This window comes from Asparagus officinalis, chromosome 4 (genome assembly GCF_001876935.1).
Source record: "Asparagus officinalis chromosome 4, Aspof.V1, whole genome shotgun sequence".
In the NCBI taxonomy this organism is placed as follows: Eukaryota; Viridiplantae; Streptophyta; class Magnoliopsida; order Asparagales; family Asparagaceae; genus Asparagus; species Asparagus officinalis.
The window spans coordinates 43,723,252-43,742,736 of NC_033797.1; the positions used below are offsets into that span (position 1 = coordinate 43,723,252).

General features: G+C 38.3%; 1 protein-coding gene and 1 pseudogene across 1 annotated transcript; one reads left to right on the forward strand and one right to left on the reverse strand.

Moving 5' to 3' along the window:
- The window catches only part of LOC109838588, an 8,799-nt pseudogene extending 8,432 nt beyond the window's left edge, over window positions 1–367 (forward strand).
- On the reverse strand, window positions 7,920–18,069 carry LOC109837326 (la protein 1-like). The gene is made up of 10 exons (XM_020405518.1): window positions 17,885–18,069; window positions 17,726–17,804; window positions 17,492–17,641; window positions 16,815–16,957; window positions 13,932–14,080; window positions 12,868–12,948; window positions 12,300–12,711; window positions 11,566–11,713; window positions 8,714–8,798; window positions 7,920–8,250 (listed from the first exon to the last, which is right to left on the reverse strand). The coding sequence occupies exons 1-10, from the start codon at window positions 17,933–17,935 to the stop codon at window positions 8,154–8,156; spliced, it is 1,395 nt and encodes a 464-aa protein (XP_020261107.1). The 5' UTR covers window positions 17,936–18,069; the 3' UTR covers window positions 7,920–8,153.

The following is a 19,485-nucleotide window of genomic DNA, read 5'->3' on the forward strand; positions in this document are numbered from 1 at the left end:
TTTTTCAATTTTCAGAGATTGGAGCTTGAATTGAGGACTGAAGACAGGGTTGGCCCTCTCTCAGACATAACCCGAGTTTTTAGGGAGAACAGGTTTGAGCATCAGAAGAGCAGAGATGTCGAAAAGGGTGGGAAAGTCCACGTATCGAGATGTCAGGGTAGGGTAATGAATCAATAAGTATGAAATTATTTTTTTCAATTTTCAGAGATTGGAGCTTGAATTGAGGACTGAAGACAGGGTTGGCCCTCTCTCAGACATAACCCGAGTTTTTAGGGAGAACAGGTTTGAGCATCAGAAGAGCAGAGATGTCGAAAAGGGTGGGAAAGTCCACGTATCGAGATGTCAGGGTAGGGTAATGAATCAATAAGTATGAAATTATTGTTATGCGCAGCGAAAATTTCAACAGCACCTTTGGTGCACAACAAGAGAGTAGATCTCAACTAAATCCATGTTTCACAAAGAAAACAAGAACCGAAAGTAATATATCACAACAAAGTGGGATATACACTCTTCCTCTCATCAGTTCTAGGACTGACTTGTCGAGGGAACCTAACAAGCTATTACAAATCACAGCAAGACAAACTATTTTTACGTGGTTCGGCAAGTTGCCTACGTCCACGGGGCAAGGAGGGGGGGAGATATACTATTAGAGAGAGAGAGAGAGAGAGAACAAATATGGTTTACAATCACACAAGGTCTCACAAATAAAACCCTCAAACAATCTCTCAAATCCCTCGCAATCTCTCTCAAAAGGATGCACAAACCCTCCCAAAATCGACGCTTTTTCTTCACCAAGCAGAGCCGAAAACTATCTGTTGTTTTCTCCTTTTTTGTCACGCAGCCGAAATGCCTCTGTTTTTTCCCCTCACGAAGCCAATCTTTCACGCAACCCTAGCAAGCTATATATATAGCTGCGGGAGAAAAAAAATAGTTTGTGGGCCGCATCCGCATCCGCACCCACGAAATCTCCTAGCACGTGGGTTGGGAATTGTTACGTGCACGTGGGTGGCCCCCACGTCCCCTCTTCGTTCACCTCGGTGAAGTTTCTCCTAAAATTGAGCCGACACCAAAACAATCAAATGTCCCACTTGTTGTGTCCAGTACGCCTTAAAGTTAATTCACGACAACGAACTCAATCCACAACAAGTCGGGAACTCAAACGAGAGCTCAAACAATCTCCCCCCATCAAAACCAACTAATCCAACCAGTTGTATCTAAAGACTGCCTATGTATCCTCTTGCCCAATGAATCAAGCCTCACGTAGTTCACCTAAATGGCCGCCAACGACCTTAATCAACTAGAAGAGTTCGGAACCCTTCTCCAACATCACCAATAAATCTGTGGCTGATAGCTCTCCTAATAGCCCCAAAGCGAAACAAACCAAACACCTCCTCCTGAGGTGAACTAACGGTCATAACCAAATCTGAACTATGTCCACCAGCTGCACCCGAATCAACCAACTCATCATCTGTATCCAAACCAACATGATTCCCAATATGTGTCACCTCAGCTGGAATCCAAAACGATGCAGTATGATCTGGAGAACGTGGAGGAATCTCCACCCAACATGAAGTGACATCACACTCCACCTGCTGCGATATCCCAACGATCTAATCAATACTCTCTACCTATCGAGAGTCAAAAGTGACATAAAACCAAAGTCTCCCAACTGATAACCAAATGAGCATCTGAATCCCAAATGTGCAATCAGATCAAATCTCACATCCACGATGTGACCAAGTGTTGCGTAGTCAAACATCCGACGCAACCTAAAATCTGAAACAGCTCTACCAGATCTAAAATCTCTAAACGCAGCAGTCGGTAACCTATGCATAAGATGACCCAAACATGTTGAAGTCCGATCACCATAACCAATGCTCGACATCAAACGCTGATCCTCCTCCAGAAAGGAACAGCTCACCAAATCTACCATCTCATCTCGTCACCCTATTATTTCCTCTCTAATGAAGTGTCTCAAACTGCCATTAGCTGGGCTCAAACACAGAAAAGAACAACGAATTACCTTTCTACCAATACACTTTCTCCATCTGTTGTTGACTACTAGGACTTCACACCAACGGGACTTGGTTGCAACCCACCAATGCCTAGAATAATCACCAACACAGGAAACTACATACCTATTACCTCCCAATGATGCTCTCTTGGAAGGCCCCCAAATGCCTGAATGAACACCCCTTAGAAGACCCCTCGATCGATGGATAGAAGTGCTACCTCAATCGATGGATAGAAGTGCCAAACTTCACCTCGGTCTTCTCGCTCATACCAATGTGTTCATAGGACTTCAAACTGCAGGTCAAAGCACTCATCAACAAACAATGCACGGTACCAATAACCAAATATCCCAGCCTCAAAAACGCCACAGTCTAGCCAAATCCAAAGAAGTCATCAGCTCATCACCAATCACCGTGCTACCAATCAAATGATAAAAATTATTTTTTGACGTCGTTCATCACAATCATGGACCCTAATGTGATCTTTAAACGTGCATCCACCAAGGTCACCCTATAGCCTGTTGCCTCCAAAGCTCCAATTGAAATGATGTTCTTCTTCAACTGAGGAACGAACATCACTTCATCCAACTCCCGAATCATCACGTTACTCATCCGAATATGAATGGTACCAATACCACCAATAGAGCATGCATGTCCATTACCCATGAGCATGACATCCCCTTTTTTCAACTCCTGAAAGCTGGAGAACCAATCCTCCTAGGACAAATATGGTAAAAAACACCCGAATCCAACATCCACTCTGTAGAGTTGACAACACAAACTGACGATAGTGCAGATAACAAATAGCCTGAAGAATCTGAATCTGAATTGTTACCACTAGGCTTAACAACATTCACCTCTGAAGCTTGTACAGGTTTCCCCTTATTCTTTCCGGATTTAACTTTGGGCATTCGGCTTTCCAATGTTCATCCTCTTTACAAAAGGCACACTGATTTTTACGAACTGCAAAGTGTGCACCTCTAGACTGCGACCTCCTACTACAGTTTGGACCACGGCCTTGAACTGCTAATGCATCTCCCGATGCCTTCTCGGAGGGTTCGTCAACACTCTTAGTTTGGACCACGGCCTTGAACTGCTAATGCATCTCCCGATGCCTTCTCGGAGGGTTCGTCAACACTCTTCCTCAACTCATAATTCACCAACTTCTCGGAGGGTTCGTCAACACTCTTCCTCAACTCATAATTCACCAACGCCGAGGTCACCTCCTTGTAATTAACAGTCGTTCTTCCATTAACTATAGTGAGAACAAAAGTATCATAATTATCCTCGAGCAACGAACACAAAAGTAGCATCATTTTGTCTTCATCCTCAACTATGATATCCACATACCATATCCGAAAGTAACTTTATGAAGTTGTTAACATGCTCCCTAATGGAAACTACGCTCTTCATCTTGAACTGGTAAAACCTCTTCTTCAAGTAAAGCTAATTCTCAATGTTCTTAGTAAGATACTTCTCATTGAGCGTTTCCTACAATTTCTTCGTTGACGTCTCGTTCATCACATCATAAATAAGATCCAGCGTCAAGCATGACCGAATAACTCCACAAGCACTACTGTTCAACTTCTTCCAAACTTTGTCCTCCATATCATTAGGTTCTCTTGTAACTCAAGAGTCTCCTCTAAATTCTGTGCGTCCAATGCATCTATCACCTGGCATCTCCACAAACCAAAATTGATCTTGTCGTCGAACTTCGGAACATCAATCTTTGTATTATTGATGCTCAACTCTGTATCGCCTTCGTAAGATACGATCCCGATGTGCTTGCTTCTTTCATGTTGTTGATCTAACTCTTCAAACGAGAATCCTACAACGAATCCTCCAAAATGAACCTCAAGTCGAACCCAAATCTCTGATACCAATTGTTGTGCGCAGCGAAAATTTCGACAGCACCTCTAGTACACAACAAGAGAGTAGATCTCAACTAAATCTCTGCTTCACAAAAGAAACAAGAACCGAAAGTAATATATCTCAACGAAGTGGGATATACACTCTTCCTCTCATCAGTTCTAGGACTGACTTGTCGAGGGAACCTAACAAGCTATTACAAATCACAGCAAGACAAACTATTTTTACGTGGTTCGGCAAGTTGCATACGTCCACGGGACAAGGAGGAGGAGATCTACTATTAGAGAGACAGGACAAATAGGATTTACAATCACACAATGTCTCACAAATAAAACCCTCAAACAATCTCTCAAATCCCTCACCATTTCTCTCTCAAAAGAATGCACAAACCCTCTCAAAGTCGACGTTTTTTCTTCACCAAGCAGAGTCGAAAACTATCTGTTGTTTTCTTCTTTTTTTTCACGCAGCCGAAAAGCCTCTGCGTTTTTCCCTCACGAAGCCAATCTTTCACGCAACCCTAGCAAGCTATATATATAGCTGTGGGAGAAAAAAAACAGTTCGTGGGCCGCATCCGCATCCGCACCCACGAAATCTCCCAGCACATGGGTTGGGAATTGTTAAGTGCACATGGGTGGCCCCCACGTCCCCACTTCGTTCACAGTTGTGATACTTCTATGGTTTTTTTTTTTTTGACTAAAAGACAGGGAGAGATTCCCTGTACGTAAATATATATATAATAAGGATAACCAACAGTTGAGATTACATACTGATAAATAAGTGGAGGAAGAGAAACATAAGGCGAATTGATCGATAAGGAGCGGACCTTGTCGTCACCTATCAGAACAATTCGCCCATGTTTCAACCCACACAAAACAGCAAACTACAAAAAGGAGAGAAAAAAGAAAAAAGAGAAGTCAACAGAGAGAATGAACATCTGCTGAAACAAACCACAGCAGCAACTCCACCAAAATAGAAAAGATATATAAGGCTACAAAACAGACGGAAAAGAAGGTGCCCACATATACTGCAGCGAGCTTCTTCACAAGAGCCTGGAACTCCCTTGGAGTACTGTCAGTTAGTTGCTGAGAAGTTATCATCCACCACCGCCTCCATGTGAGTTTGAGCTATCTCCTTGAAACCCAGGTTGATGGCCGCCTCATGCTGCTTGAGCCCAGATTTAGAGGCCGAACAGCCTGTCCAAAATAAGACGAATCTAGCAACATTAGCAGCAATTTGGAGAGGAGAAATAGCAATGCCGTTGAAAATGAAGTTATTTCGACTGTTCCATATACACCAACAAAAGCATGGTAGCACGATATTCCAGATGGTTGCAAGGTCATGCCCAAAAAGTTGCGTATTAGCCGAGATCATATCCTCCAAGTGCAGAGGCTTGGAATCTGATGGAAAGAGGGGGAGGAGGGAAGACCATGCTTGTGAGGAAAAAGCACATGTAATGAACAAGTGGTCGTGGGTTTCTGGGTCTCCATAGCAAAAAGGACAGATGGGAGTGCCAGACCAACCTTTGGACATCAACACGTCCCTGGTGTTCAGTTTAAGTTTACTAGCAAGCCAAAAGAAAACTTTCACCTTCAGAGGAGCAAGAGACTTCCAAATAAATTTAAAGTGTTTACTAGCAAGCCAAAAGAAAACTTTCACCTTCAGAGGAGCAAGAGACTTCCAAATAAATTTAAAGTGGCTAGAAGTGACTCCACCATGTGTGATGCTTGCGTAGAAAGATTTAACAATAAAAATTCCAGATGCTTGAAATGGCCATATGATCTTATCATGACTGAGGTTACCTGAGATAGAGAATTGAGCTAGAAAGTTAAGGAGATCAGAGATTTCCTGCCTATGAGCCTGAGAGTAGCCTCTTCTTAAGATTGGATGCCACTGCCATACGTTTAGAAGCTTGGAACCTTGAGAGAGGATGTTACATTCACTGGAGAAAGAAAGTTGATGAGCTTTTGGGAAAAGACTGCTGAGGGAGTTGACCCCAGTCCATTTGTCATGCCAGAATCTGCATGTTTTGCCATCCCCAATCTTCCAATGCACATGACTAAAGAAAGGGGGGCAAATATTGTGGAGATCCTTGATGAAGTTCGATGCTGATCTCCTGGGGGAATAAATAACAGGATTGGACTGATCCCTAGAGTACAGGGAGAAGATGACTTTACTGACCAGGGAGTTTTTCTCCATAATGTCCCAAATCCACTTTGAAAGGAGGGCTGAATTAAAGGCAGAGAGGTCTTTAACCCCGAGCCCTCCTTCCGTTTTGCCTTTACAAACTGTAGACCAATTGATTAAGCACTTAATCTTGGATGGGTTGTTATGACCACTCCAAAGGAAATTTCTTCTAATTCTGTCTATAGCTTTGATGAGCCAAGCTGGCAGTTTGAAAAAGGACATATAATAAAGGGGGAGGGAGGAGAGAACGGAGTTAAGCAAAGTAAGTCTCCCACCTAAAGATAGGGATTTAGTCTTCTATAGAGCCAATTTTTTGGAGGAGGAGTCCAAGAGGGGTTGCCAATCCCTTCTGAGCAGAGCACCTTTCTTCAAAGGCAAACCAAGGTAAGTGAAGGGAAAGGTACCCATTGAGCAATTCAGCATACTCGCTAAACGAGCACCTTTGAAAGGGATTCTGCCTAAGTAAAAAAGATTAGTTTTGGTCTGATTTATTCTGAGGCCTGAAACAATAGCAAAAATCGTGAGCACTGCTTTGAGGGTGGATATGTCTGAGTTTGAAGCTTTAGAGAAAATGATGGTGTCGTCCGCAAACAGGAGAAGTCTAATGTGATTTAATTCACCTTTCAGGTTAAGATCAGAAAGATCTCCAGCAGCTGCACTCTTATTGATCATTTTGTTAAGGACGTCCACCACCAAAAGGAAGAGCATAGGAGACAATGGGTCGCCCTGCTTGAGACCACGGTAACATTTGAATACTTCTATGGTTATTGAAAATAGAATGTGTACTATGGTTATTGAAAATAGAATGTGTACATATTTATTTGGGGTACCAAACTCTAGTTTCATATACCCACATTAACAAATCTTACATAAAAGTTGTTGAAATAACACTACTCTAATTCAAGCATCTGGTTTATTTTTTACCACCAAATGTTCAGGTAGTTCTGTTATCTCGACTCTCGAGAGCTAAAAAATAAGGTGATGGACTGAAGAGGCTGGGTTACAATTTGTCTCGAGGAGCCCAGCCAGTACGGACCAGGGGACTAAATTTTGTTATTAATTTGCTTTAACTTTTCCCTAAATTGTGTAAGAATGTAAAACTGTAGACTTCTTGAGTCTTTTGGGGCCAAAGTTTAGTGGTCATGAGCTTGCCCCCTTTGAATGATAGATACTCATCTATTATAGGAGAAGAAATACTGTTTTATAAATGAGATAGGATAATATCAATGGCATCAAATATTTTGTTAGAATGTCGAGTTTATACCAAATCCAGAAGTAAAGCATACCAAAATGTTGCTATCCCATGGCTATGCAGCTATGCCCATCCTAAAGGTGATTAACTAAAAAGATTGTTCAGTACTAATTTTAAAGTTGGTAATTAGATAGACGTTGAAGTATTCTCATTGCACTGATACGTAATATCGATGATACTGTTTTAGAATTGATTACTGAACGCCTATGAGAGAACACCATAGGGTATTTTGTTTCCATACAAACACACTTTTCCTCAGAAACTCGTGAATAAGATCGAATCAGCCAAATCCTGCGACATAATCGCAAACAAGTGGCAATGCCAGATCGTCTAGCTTGCTCACTTACTCTAGTCTTACTCTAGAAACTTAATCCAAACAAACTTCAGATGAGGACTTGATAGCAATAGTCCATATGATCCAACACACGCTAGAATGCTAAAGATAAGGTCTGGGCCATCCCAACAATTAATTCCAGGTATCTTCCCCAGAGAATGTTCTATAATCATGCATCAAACTAAGGCAGATCACAAATTACTTTTCAGATAGGGCACACCAAACTATACTCTCCTTTTTAAAAATAAAAAAATATAAAATATAAAGCTCTACAGAACAAACTCACTGTTCATAATAAATATCATTAGATAAGTTGTGCATCTTAAGCATTACATATATATAAAGTTTTATATTAGTAACTACAGCAGAGAATCGAAACAGGAAATGGAACTAATAGCTAATCACCACCAAAATCTGTTAGCTCCTTGTTGCATAAGACCGCAGAGAATACCATACCTTGAGAGCAGGCTCAAGAAAACTGTCATAGGGGCTCGCTGCCAACTTAAACTTTCTGAGCTTTATTCGCTCGTCCATTGTGTGAATCACCTTGGCGATTTCTCTTGCCATCAAATTGTCTACCTCCCCTGTTTCCTTTACCCCTGATACGTAACAATAACCTAAACGTCAAAGAATATCATGGAGTGATACAAAACATGAAAGTTATTTTTTAATATCTGATGTGAAACCCCAATAATAAGCACAGGAAACGATGGGTACTCAATTTTCCTTGGGAGGAGCTTGAGAGAAGGAACTGTGATAGGGATGGTCACAGGTCTGAACATAAAAAGTTCGAGAGAAATTTGAAACTCATAACATATTCCACACTTAGCAATGGAGTCAATTAAAACAGATTATACTTGATATTGCAGGACTTACTGAAAAATGTAATCCCTAAATTATATTAAGAAAGCACCAGTAGTGTGATCGTTTATATATAGTTAAACACTTCTCCAAACACGGGGAGGAAGATTTATAACTGTTTTTGTGGTATAAATTAAATTGACAATGAGAAACTAGAAAGTTCTAAGCAATAAAAATTATCGAAGAAAGGGAGATGCACACCTTCCTCTCTTATTATTGCCTTTATTTTCCCTGTACTTGTCTTGGTTGCCACGTAGCAAGCTCCAGTACTCCTTTTCGGCATCACCTGAATTTGTACATCCAGAGAATAGGTCAGTGACACGACTTTAAAAAAAACCCATCAAACTCATCTCAAAGTACATTTAAGGTGGCATTAACTGAATAATCAAGTTCTTGGTCATGTTTAATATAACGTAAGCAGGACTATATAATATATATATATATATATATTAATATATAATATAATATATATAGAGGAGAGAGAGAGAGAGGAAAACTATGTCAACTAAGGGACCATCCAACCATCAAAGTTTTATCCTTGATGATACAATGAGATCCGTTGCATATATTGAAGACTTGCTTCCATAATTGATAGAACTTTGGTTGAGGGTCACTTAATTTGACATAAGTTTACTCTCTCTCTCTCTCTCTCTCTCTCTCTATATTATATATTATATATACTTATTAATATAATATATATTATATATATATAGAGAGGAGAGAGAGAGAGAGATGAATATGCGCTGGCCTACCAAGATTTTTTTGGCTTGGGTACTGAGGTGTCATATCTTTCATCCACCTCACATTCCAACCACTCCCCTACTCATGTGAATGTGGGCCCCTTTTTCAATAAGTGGGCGAATAATGTCACCACACTACCAAACACATAACAAACTTTGTGTCTGGTGTACAGCAAGTACCCATTTTTCTCATTAGATATATACTAGTATAATATATATTAATATATATATATATATATATATATATATATAATATATATCATATATTATAATATATTATTCTCTAAAGGTTACAACACAAAGAACAGTCCAGTAGCATAAAAGATGAGTATGTGGCTGCGACCTTTTAAAAAAGAAACGGATATATACTGCAGCAATAGTATATGATGTCTAGAATATTGCATCCACTATATAATCTGGATGTTTCAGGCCATAGTTAAACTAAAGCTGAAACTAAGTGGATTTATGAATTAAGTTGTGGAATCAAGATTATCAGGCGTTTAAAACAGGCTTGCTCTAGTCTAAAACTAGTGTGTTCAATATATCAAGTTAAATTAGCTTAGCAGGTAATACCGAACCAGTCTTTGTGGGCTATCTGCAGGGTGTCAACACTGCAGGGTCACATTTTAGTGCTTCCAGTGATATTCCTTTCCAACCACTTCACTTCCCAACAAACAGAATCAACTGAATAGATTTATTAGCTTGTGAGAGAACTATTGTTGTTGGCTTATGCAAAATCATGTCCTTGAAGATTTCATACAAATGAGGTGAAAGCTAAAAGTTAAATCACAAGACTAGGGTTACCTAAATCAACAAAAATAACTAGTAAGCTATACACCACACTATCTAAAACGATCATTACTATATATTTACTGCCACTCTTAAGGATACACATTATTAGTGATATGCAAGAGATTTGATGGATCTACCAAGAAAAGAAATCAGACGAGACAATTAATGTGTTTGCACTTAGAGAGCTTTGATTTTCTGGTTGGCTTGTCATGAAAAGTTACAAACTAGAAATCAGCTCATAGAAGAAGGGTTTCGATATAAACTCACAGTGCCCATTCTGTGGAAGTTCAGAAGAAACCAAAGAGCATCTGTTCTTTGAGTGTGAGTTCTCTAATAAGGTGTGAAAATATATTTCAGGTTATGTGTGTGATTATCAGGTACCATGTACTTGAAGCAGGCACATTCCATGGGCTACAAGGAAAAGGGGAGGCGAAAGTTTAAATCAAGGTTTAAATGATCTGCTTTGACTGCCTGGGTATCATATATGGCAAGCTAGAAATGCTCTTATCTTCAGGCAACAACAACTTAACACTGGAGATTTAGTGATGCAAATTAAACTCTTTTCGAAATTTCAGTTGAGTAAGATTCAAAAGACATCAGTTTTTATGAAACAGGCAATGGTGTAAAAAATTCTGTGTTCAGTACTAGTAACTTCAAAAAAATGGTGATGGGGATTGTTCTGAGACATCATTTCTGGATTTTTTTTTTTTTTTTTGAGTGTTGACGAGTTATTGGTTAGTATTTGGAAATTTATTGTGATTTCAATAAGCTGAGCTGGGATCCTGTTCTTAAAACAGTACAGATGCTCTGCTGCAAGTAGTTTTATTCTGAATTTGAGGGAAAATCAGTGATTGCGCAGTACAAAGTTTTATAGCTTGAGATCTTCTTGACATAGGCATGATCAGAAAGCTATGTTTTGAAAGCAATTTTTTAGCAGGTTTGCTTATAATAATTGCTAGTCTATTATTGTATTAATATTGAGTCGTTTTGGTCAGTCTCTCTGTTGGTGAGATATAGAATTCATATTGTACAGATTTGCTTTGAAGAGTTATTTTTGTATAGTAGCTTGTATAGATTCTTTTGGTCTATTGTGTTTCATGTTTGGAGTCTGTACTTTCATTTACATATAGGTAATGAAAATCTAATCTTCTCACGAAAAAAAAGTGTACTTAACAGTGCATTCTATAGCTTCGCAATCATGGTATGATGTCATTTTAAAATAAATAAAGTATGAATCAAATTATAATGCCCAAAACTGAAACCTGATCAACTTTTAGCAGAAAATTTTATTAGAAATGCGTGACAATTAACTAACTTAAAAAATAAGATTAAGGTTCTGAGATTTTAATATGGTCCATATCAAAATAGAAAATTATATCAACTTAGAGGATGTGCCATCTAAATTTCTTTATATAGATTACAGTACCATAAGACTGAAACAAACCTTAATAATTAAAAAAATGAGTACAATCCAAATAAACATTTTCCCAGCTAATCCAAAGAAAAGGAGGGGATGCATACCAGTCAGTGGTTCTAACGTAGCAATGTGCTTTTTGACAATAAAGCCACCTTCATCAGTAAGCACGGCTTCCGCACGAGCTTTGACAGCTGCATCAGAGTCTTCAAACCTTATGTACCCTGATTCCTCACCCATCCTAAAGTCAATGAACTACGGAAAAGGAAAACCACCAGTGTGTTCATGATCAGAAAAAATTAAATAAGACAATGACTCGCATGCTCTCTTCCCAAAGTAATAACATGAAGAGAGTTGTATAAAGTGAGATCAACTACACATATTCCAGTAAGTAAATCAACTAAATAATGAAAGACCTACTAAGAAAGAATATAACCTTTTGACCAAGAATATAACCTTATGGCTGCATAGAAATATTTTCAAAAATATTTGACAAAAGATTTTTAAAAAAATAAACCAACCATGTGTTTCAGTAGAAAGGTAATGACATAACTATATAATGAAAACAACAGTTCCCCCGCCAAGTTCGAAGTAACGATCAAAAGACTTCCAGCATGAGGTTTTCACGTTTAGTATGGCCCTATTCCAAAGCATTATATTCTCATGAGTCTAATGAGTTAAACTACAGCATGTTTACTCTTGGGTATTCCTCAGATGATCTATGAATGAAATTAACTTTCAAGTCTAGTCAAATATGCTCCAGTGACTGGTTAAGAACATAAAAGCAAAAAATGATGTATTTATGCTCAAAAATAGGAAAAATACTTAAGCTATAAAATACCTTTACGGTTCCAAACTTCTGGAAGATCTTCATTAGGTCCTCTCTAAAGATTACATTCTCATTGTCTGTCGACACAGTGTTCTTCTTGACATTTTCCACTGGTGAACCTTCGGTAACCTTAGCATCACCCTCTTGGGCATCACCATCAGCCTTTTTATCGGTCTCAGTGTGATCTTCATCAACCTTTCTGCCATTTCCCTTTTCAATATCTTCTGCAGACATTCCCTCATTCTCAGGGACACTTTCTGAGGTGTTCATTTCATCATCCTCAACTATATTACCCTCAGAACCTGAAGCTTCGTCAACCTTGCAGGCTTCTGCACCTTTATTCACCTCTTGACCATTTTCTTCTGTAGATCCTTCAGATGGAATACTTTTCAACTTAAATGCAACAATCAAGCCCTTCGGATAGCTATAATTATATATTACACAAATTGTTAGAAGGCCTATTTAGTACATCAACTCAATCCAGTGAGTTGCCGCTGCCGACAGATCACAAAAAAAAAAAAAGGGGGGGGGGGGGGGGGGGGGGGGGGGATTCAATTAATAAGCAAATGCGTCTAGCTACCTTCCATTTGATGCATCCTTACTAGGACGTGTTTTTTCAAATTCTTCCCACTTCTGTAATCTTTCATCATCGAAGTCTTTTCTGCATTATACAACCAATGACATATATTAATAAAGAGAAAAATTAAATAACGCCACATTATCTAATCTAAAAAATCTTCGATCTAACTATGGTTGGTGATCTATGAAAAATCAAAGAAGACAAAAATGAAAATGTTCAATTAATTGCACTCTTGGGCTTTCATAACAAAACGGAACTCTACAGGTGCTATACATATAAGGTTAATAATCAAATTCTCTAAGGCGGTTGACTTGTAACAAATTATCTTAGTGCTAAGCTAGTAATTACCATTTCACTAACATACACTCTCCTTAGGTGCAAAACAATTTTAATAATACTAGTAACATAATAATTACTTACTTTCAAGTAGGCAATGAGCACATAAGTCCATAAGAAACACAACCCTACAGTACAACCCTTTGCATTGTACTAGTAGGGTAACATTTTTGGCATACGTAATGTATCTGTAGTAAAATTAAATCTGTAAACTAAATATAGACAAACCAAACATTGAGAAATTTAGATAAGCAGATAAGTTTGGATATGTTTGTTATCAAATAGAAGAAAACACTGGAAGCGTTCCTGCAGACATATTAAATGAGGGCTTATTGAGATCAAACTTTCCAATGAGGTAGTTAGGCACAAACTGTAAAAGTTTTTAAGATGACTCAATTGTAAGATAATTTCAAAATGAGCTGTTTGAAATTAGAAGAGAATTGCATGATAAAGATTTTAAGATGAACAGTTAGCTTTTAGTAGTGAACAACAAGTGAACAGGAAACTAATCCATGCAACTTCCTGTGGAGTTCGCATTACAATAATCATCGTAGAAAAAGGGTAATTCTAAAAGTTACTGCTTAAAATTATTGTTCATTACAAGGTCAACCAACAAAGACTAAGACAACAAGAAACTATGTGCAAATGTGCAATTCAACATGCATGATATACACAGAAAGATTATAATGAATAATCAGCAAAGAGTTTAAGATAGGACTTTTACATACTTGGTTTTCACCTCTAGCTCTGCACCAGCAAAAACCATGCTTGTACTCAAAGCCTTATTGGCATCCTCCTCTTCTGAGAACTCAATCAATGCAGTGCCACAAAACTGTCTCTTATCACCAATCAGACGTGGTAACCTAACACTGTTCACCTGCAGGCATTCACAAATAAATGCTATAATAATAATCGAAGGGGTATTCAAGTATTTGCAAGTTGCATGGTTGCATCTCCATAGCATGTGCAAACTTCACAAACTCCAATTGTAGGTATTAAAATCGCCTCAATGAGCAGATGAAAAAAAAAATCAATACTATTGCTTATAATGACCAGATGAAAATTAAACTATGAAAATTTTGGAGCATATCTCATATTCCATCCCAGTCCAACTTTTAAGAGCTTCTATTTTGGATTAAGTAATACTTCAAATGTAAACATGCATAAAGGAATTACCAACTATAAAATTCGGTATCCATAAAAGGCTGCACAACTTCTGAGTGTTCTTGTATCTGAAGAAAGAGAAGGCTGCATAATTTCTGAATGTTCCTGTATTGGATGTGACAAACCAATAGTGGCTCCTTGTAGTTATTGTTAGAATATAAAACTATAAGTTTATAACTCTCATAGTTATGATATAGTGCTTTAACATGGTATCAAAGCAACCTAGGTTCAATTCCCACTGACCATGAATTTGAAAAGGATTTTAAAAAGATTGATACCGCAATGTGAGTTCATATTTCAGGCCATACAAGGGCACTCAACCTACGGGGCATATAACTCTCAACCCTTACCATAACTTCGGAAGTTTGGTGTATGGCAGGACTTTTAAGAGTTACGACAAGTAAAACTTGATTAAAAAAAGAAATTGCATGCAGATAATATGCAGAACTATAGGTAGGAAGGGAATGGTTAGAGTAGTGTAATTAAGCGAATGTTATTTCAATGGAGGAAGATGGAGAAGTTCTTTATGCCAATTTTGAGGAGTTGTCGGTAGTTGGTAACCAACAATAAAGTGCAAATTGGGAACAAAAAGAATTTTAAAAAGTAGGTCTTTCCTAATTTTTAGAGACCATAATGTAAAAACTTGTCTCTCTTTGACCATCCACTTCATTTGACTTACCTTTTTATCAATTTAAACCAAGGGGATTTGAAGTTAAAATATTACCTGACTTTAAAGATCATAATGAAAAAAGTTGTAAACCTAGATTCTCATTTGACATTTCAAATTCATTTAACTTGAACTTTTTATCAATTTAAAACCAAGTGGTGATGTTATTAAAATAGGGTTATTAGTAGCTATGAAAGGGAAAGCACATCATCACAGGGACCAGGGGTGAATGTGCTAATATATAGAACATAGCTGATAAGTAGCTACACCCTCATAGTTCACAGGTACATTTATAAAAAAAACCTATTAAGAATAAACTCAATTATTTATCTGTATATGCTCATTAAGAGCATGAAGCAAAAAAAATTATCATGAAATTAGCTAGGAATTGTCTCAAAATCCACCAGCTCCATTATTTGACAAATGAATAGTGATTTAGAAAGTCAAATTATATAAAGATAAAGTATTTTGGGGCCATTCATTTCCAGTTTCCACTATTCAGGTAGAAGCTGATGGAGCGATTGGCTTTAAGTTATTTCAATATGTCTAAAGCATAGTTAACTTCCTTATTTCCATTTTCCATTTTTTGCTAAGTGAGACATCTTAAAAATTAGGTTTCAACTTTTTTCACTTTCTTTAAAACATAAAAAGAAATTTGCCAGAAAGCGAAATATTTCATTCACTTTCATAACTACCAAATAACCCTTTAACTCCACATACTAAAGTTGAATATGCTACAAGAATCTCAGCTTGAACCCCATTACAGCTTTGGTGCATTTTCTCAACTTCACAAATGCAAACTTAAGCCATGCCACACAAAAAATTAAACAACGATTCTCTACTTGGAATGAGATGCCTTAAAATTTTAGATGGAAGACTAGGTAAAAAGCGCTCAGGTTAACAGGATGATTAACAAGATTTTAGTTTAGGGTACATGTCAATGAATTTGTTTTCTCATCTCCTACATCTTTGTTCAAGCATGATGTTCTGGAGTTGGTGGTAATGAACTGTTGGTTTAAAGACCCAATGAGCCGCCGCGTGATAAAATCTCTAATGTTGCATGAATGAAGTCAATGGTGGCTCACCTTTTTCTCGGGGACAAAATGGAAACTAGGCTGTGTTTCAATCAATAAACAGTACAAAAGTTCCAAGCAAGGAAAGTAATTAGGTTCAGATTTCCTGAACTAAATCCTTTTTATCCTTGCTGACATGGACATCAAACTATCCTATCAGCTCAATAAACAGAGCAAGATCTAACGAAAGCGATTAACACAAAAAATTTGCTAAATGAACTATAACTAGAATTAGAATTGTTGCATATGGGAAACTCATCAGAGTAGAACCAGACCTGCTATATGGCCAATTGTAGCATCATAACAACAAAACAATATCTAAGCAAAATGATAAAGAAGGTGTGTTTTAATTTTGTCTAAAATAGCCTCATCTATAATCCATAAAGAACCAAACTCGAACTGCTATGTGACCAAACAATAGCATCACAACAAACAAAGAAAATTTTGACCAAAAAGATAAACAAATACATGCTAACTAAATTAGAACAAGAATTGGAACAAAAACTATCATAAAATGGGAAATATTTAGAAGCAAAGCTAAAACTGCTATATGGCCAATGATAGCATCAAAAGAAATATTTGTGCGTGTGCAGTGTGGTTGTATACAAAATTACTTAATGTTTTCAAAAGAAGTAAATCATATTTAGTCTTTTAATGGGTGAGTTATACTAGATGATAAATTATCAAACATAATCTGTGAAAGATACCTTTCCGTGTTGATTGAAAAAGGCTTCCACATCTTCAAGGTTAACATCGTATGGTAAAGGAGAAACCGCAACAGTTCTTGAGTCCAATTGCTCCTTTACCTCTTCTGGCTTTGCTAGTTCAGTGCTCCTACCAATCATCTTCCCTGCAATATAACGATCACAATAAAATCAGCTACTGCCAGTCATGCTGCCAAGCATGGTGGCAACGATTAAGTAACAAAGGCACAACACCATCAAAATCTTATATTGGTTCATTGTTCATTTTACCACTAATATACATCAGTAAAAATAACTAGATTAGTTACAAATGCGATAAAGTAAGGGAAAGAAGAAGGGGAAAGAGGTGTTCAGTGATACAATAAACTACAACTCAAGCTGACAAGAGATTGTGTGCAGAGTTGCTCGGCTACAGTGTAAAAGTATGACCCTCAATCTCACCACAACTTCAGAGAGTAGCAATCCCACCAGTCAAGCAATTTATATTCTAACATCTACGAACACAAATAATGCCCACAGAAATCAATCTAATTCTGAAATAATAGATAAGGTGAATCAAAACAAACCCAATTTCAGCAGTATCGATCAAAGTTTCAACTTTATAAGCACGAGGAAAAAAAACTACAATAAATTCCAACAAAATAAATAAATAATAGAAAATTAAGAACCAAAAAACTCACCATCTTCAGATACTTTAAGGACATTAGACTTCCTCAATGTCTCCGCCACCGCCAACACTTTATCCTCCGGCACCGCCTCCTCCTTCACCTCACCCAATCCAAGATGGGTTCTCATCCGAGCAAAGGAACATATCAATCCCAAACTCACCACTACAAAAAACAAACCAGGATTAGAACGAAAAAAAAATAAAGCTTTAAAAGAAAAGATTTGATCTTGAAGCAAACAAAGCATACATCCATCTTCGCTCTCTTCAACCTTTTGCTTCAAGAACTTGTCCCTCGGAAGATTGCTGTCGCTGAAATAAAACTCCACCTGCGAGAAAATCCGTAAAGAAGAAAACATCAGAAGTCGAATTTTTACCGGCCCCAAAAGGATTAGGCATTGAGAGCGACCTGGCGGAGGACTTTCGCGGCCGTAGTCTCGTCCAAGGAAGCAACCGCCATTAGAGGATCGGAGGAGAAGGAAGCGAGGGATTTGGGGGGTCCTGCTGCGGTTTCTAGGGTTTTTGGAGTTGGAAGCTTTGATTAGGGTTTTAGGAAATGGGACTGCGAGGGTTCGGTTTTATAGATAGACGCGTGCAAAGTAACATAAAGAAATGGGGGACCGATCGCTGGCAAAGAATTGACTTCAAGTATCTTTTGTGAGATTTTATTTTACGGACACCCACACGCGCGAAAACCAGCGGGTCTTCCTGTTAATTTGGGGGTTCTTTTATTTCTTTCAAGCCCTTGACTTAACTTTTTTTTTTAATTTCTAACATCCTTCTTGAACTGACAAATTCATCCTCTCTTGCGTTTTTCTTTTTTTCCCCCTCCTTTTTTAGGCAAAATAAAAGTTATGGCTCACTGGCATCAGCATCTGTGATTGAAAATAAAATTATGAATTTTCGAAGTACAACATAATTCAGGACGAGTTTGGTTACAAGTAGGTGGTAGGTGGTATTGGAGTTGTAACTTAAAACTTGACTCTATCGTGGGAAAATTTAGTCCCACATTGGATCTCTAAGAGGGACGTCTCAATCGACAAGACGAGACGAGATCCGAATGAACAAGACGAGACGAGACGAGACGACACCTTCTAGTCGACACGAAAGGCGGTGTTAGTCTTCACGACCGAACGAACAAGACGACACCTTCTAGTCGACACGAAAGGCGGTGTTAGTCTTCACGACCGAACGAACGAGACGACGAGACGAGACGACACCTTCTCGTCGACTCGAAAGGCGGTCTAGTCGACACGAAAGGCGGAGTTAGTCTACACGACCGAATGAACGAGACGACGAGACGAGACGACACCTTCTAGACGACATGAAAGGCGGTGTTAGTCTTCACGACCGAACGAACGAGATGACGCCTTCTAGTCGACACGAAAGGCGGTGTTAGTCTACACGAACGAACGAACTAGACAACGAGATGAGACGACATCTCGAGGACTCGGACTCGAGGTCGGGTCAGTTCGGGAGGCGCGCGTCGTTTGGTTCAGAAATTACTATTTTCATCATCTTGAATCTATTACAACTTCAATCGTTACAATAAACTCAAATAAATAAAAAGTTGATCTTTTATAAGATCTCCTTATTCAATGAAAATATAGAGATTACAATTCCTTCAAACAACACATAACGATAATTTATCTCCTGTTGCTTGCGTGGGATCTTTGTTTGTGCCGGGGTTTATCAGTGGACCGCCTACGGATCGGATCCGGTTGACAGAATTATTGATCAAAGCTCTCACTTCACGAAGGAAGCAATCGCTGAAGTAAATAATCTCGACCAAGCGAGATTCTTCTCGAGATCAAAATCAAGTTTGATCCGGAGAAAAGGGGAATGAACCTCAGATCTCTCGAACTCCCCCTCTTTATGCTGAAGAACTTCGCCAAGATTTGCTAGCCTCTCTGAAATTCGTCAGAACCTCGACCTATCTCCTCTAAAATTCATGGATCCCTTCAAATCTGACTTTATGAGGGTGCTAGGGGTGTATTTATAGATTTTAAA

Excerpts from the sequence above, each read along its gene's own strand:
- LOC109837326 (XM_020405518.1), bottom strand. The coding sequence starts at position 17,935 with ATGGCGGTTGCTTCCTTGGACGAGACTACGGCCGCGAAAGTCCTCCGC. Across the intron at positions 11,714-12,299 it reads AGAAGTTTGGAACCGTAAAG|TTCATTGACTTTAGGATGGG; the intron begins GTATTTTATAGC and ends CCTTTTCCGTAG. Across the intron at positions 8,799-11,565 it reads TACGTTAGAACCACTGACTG|GTGATGCCGAAAAGGAGTAC; the intron begins GTATGCATCCCC and ends GTACAAATTCAG.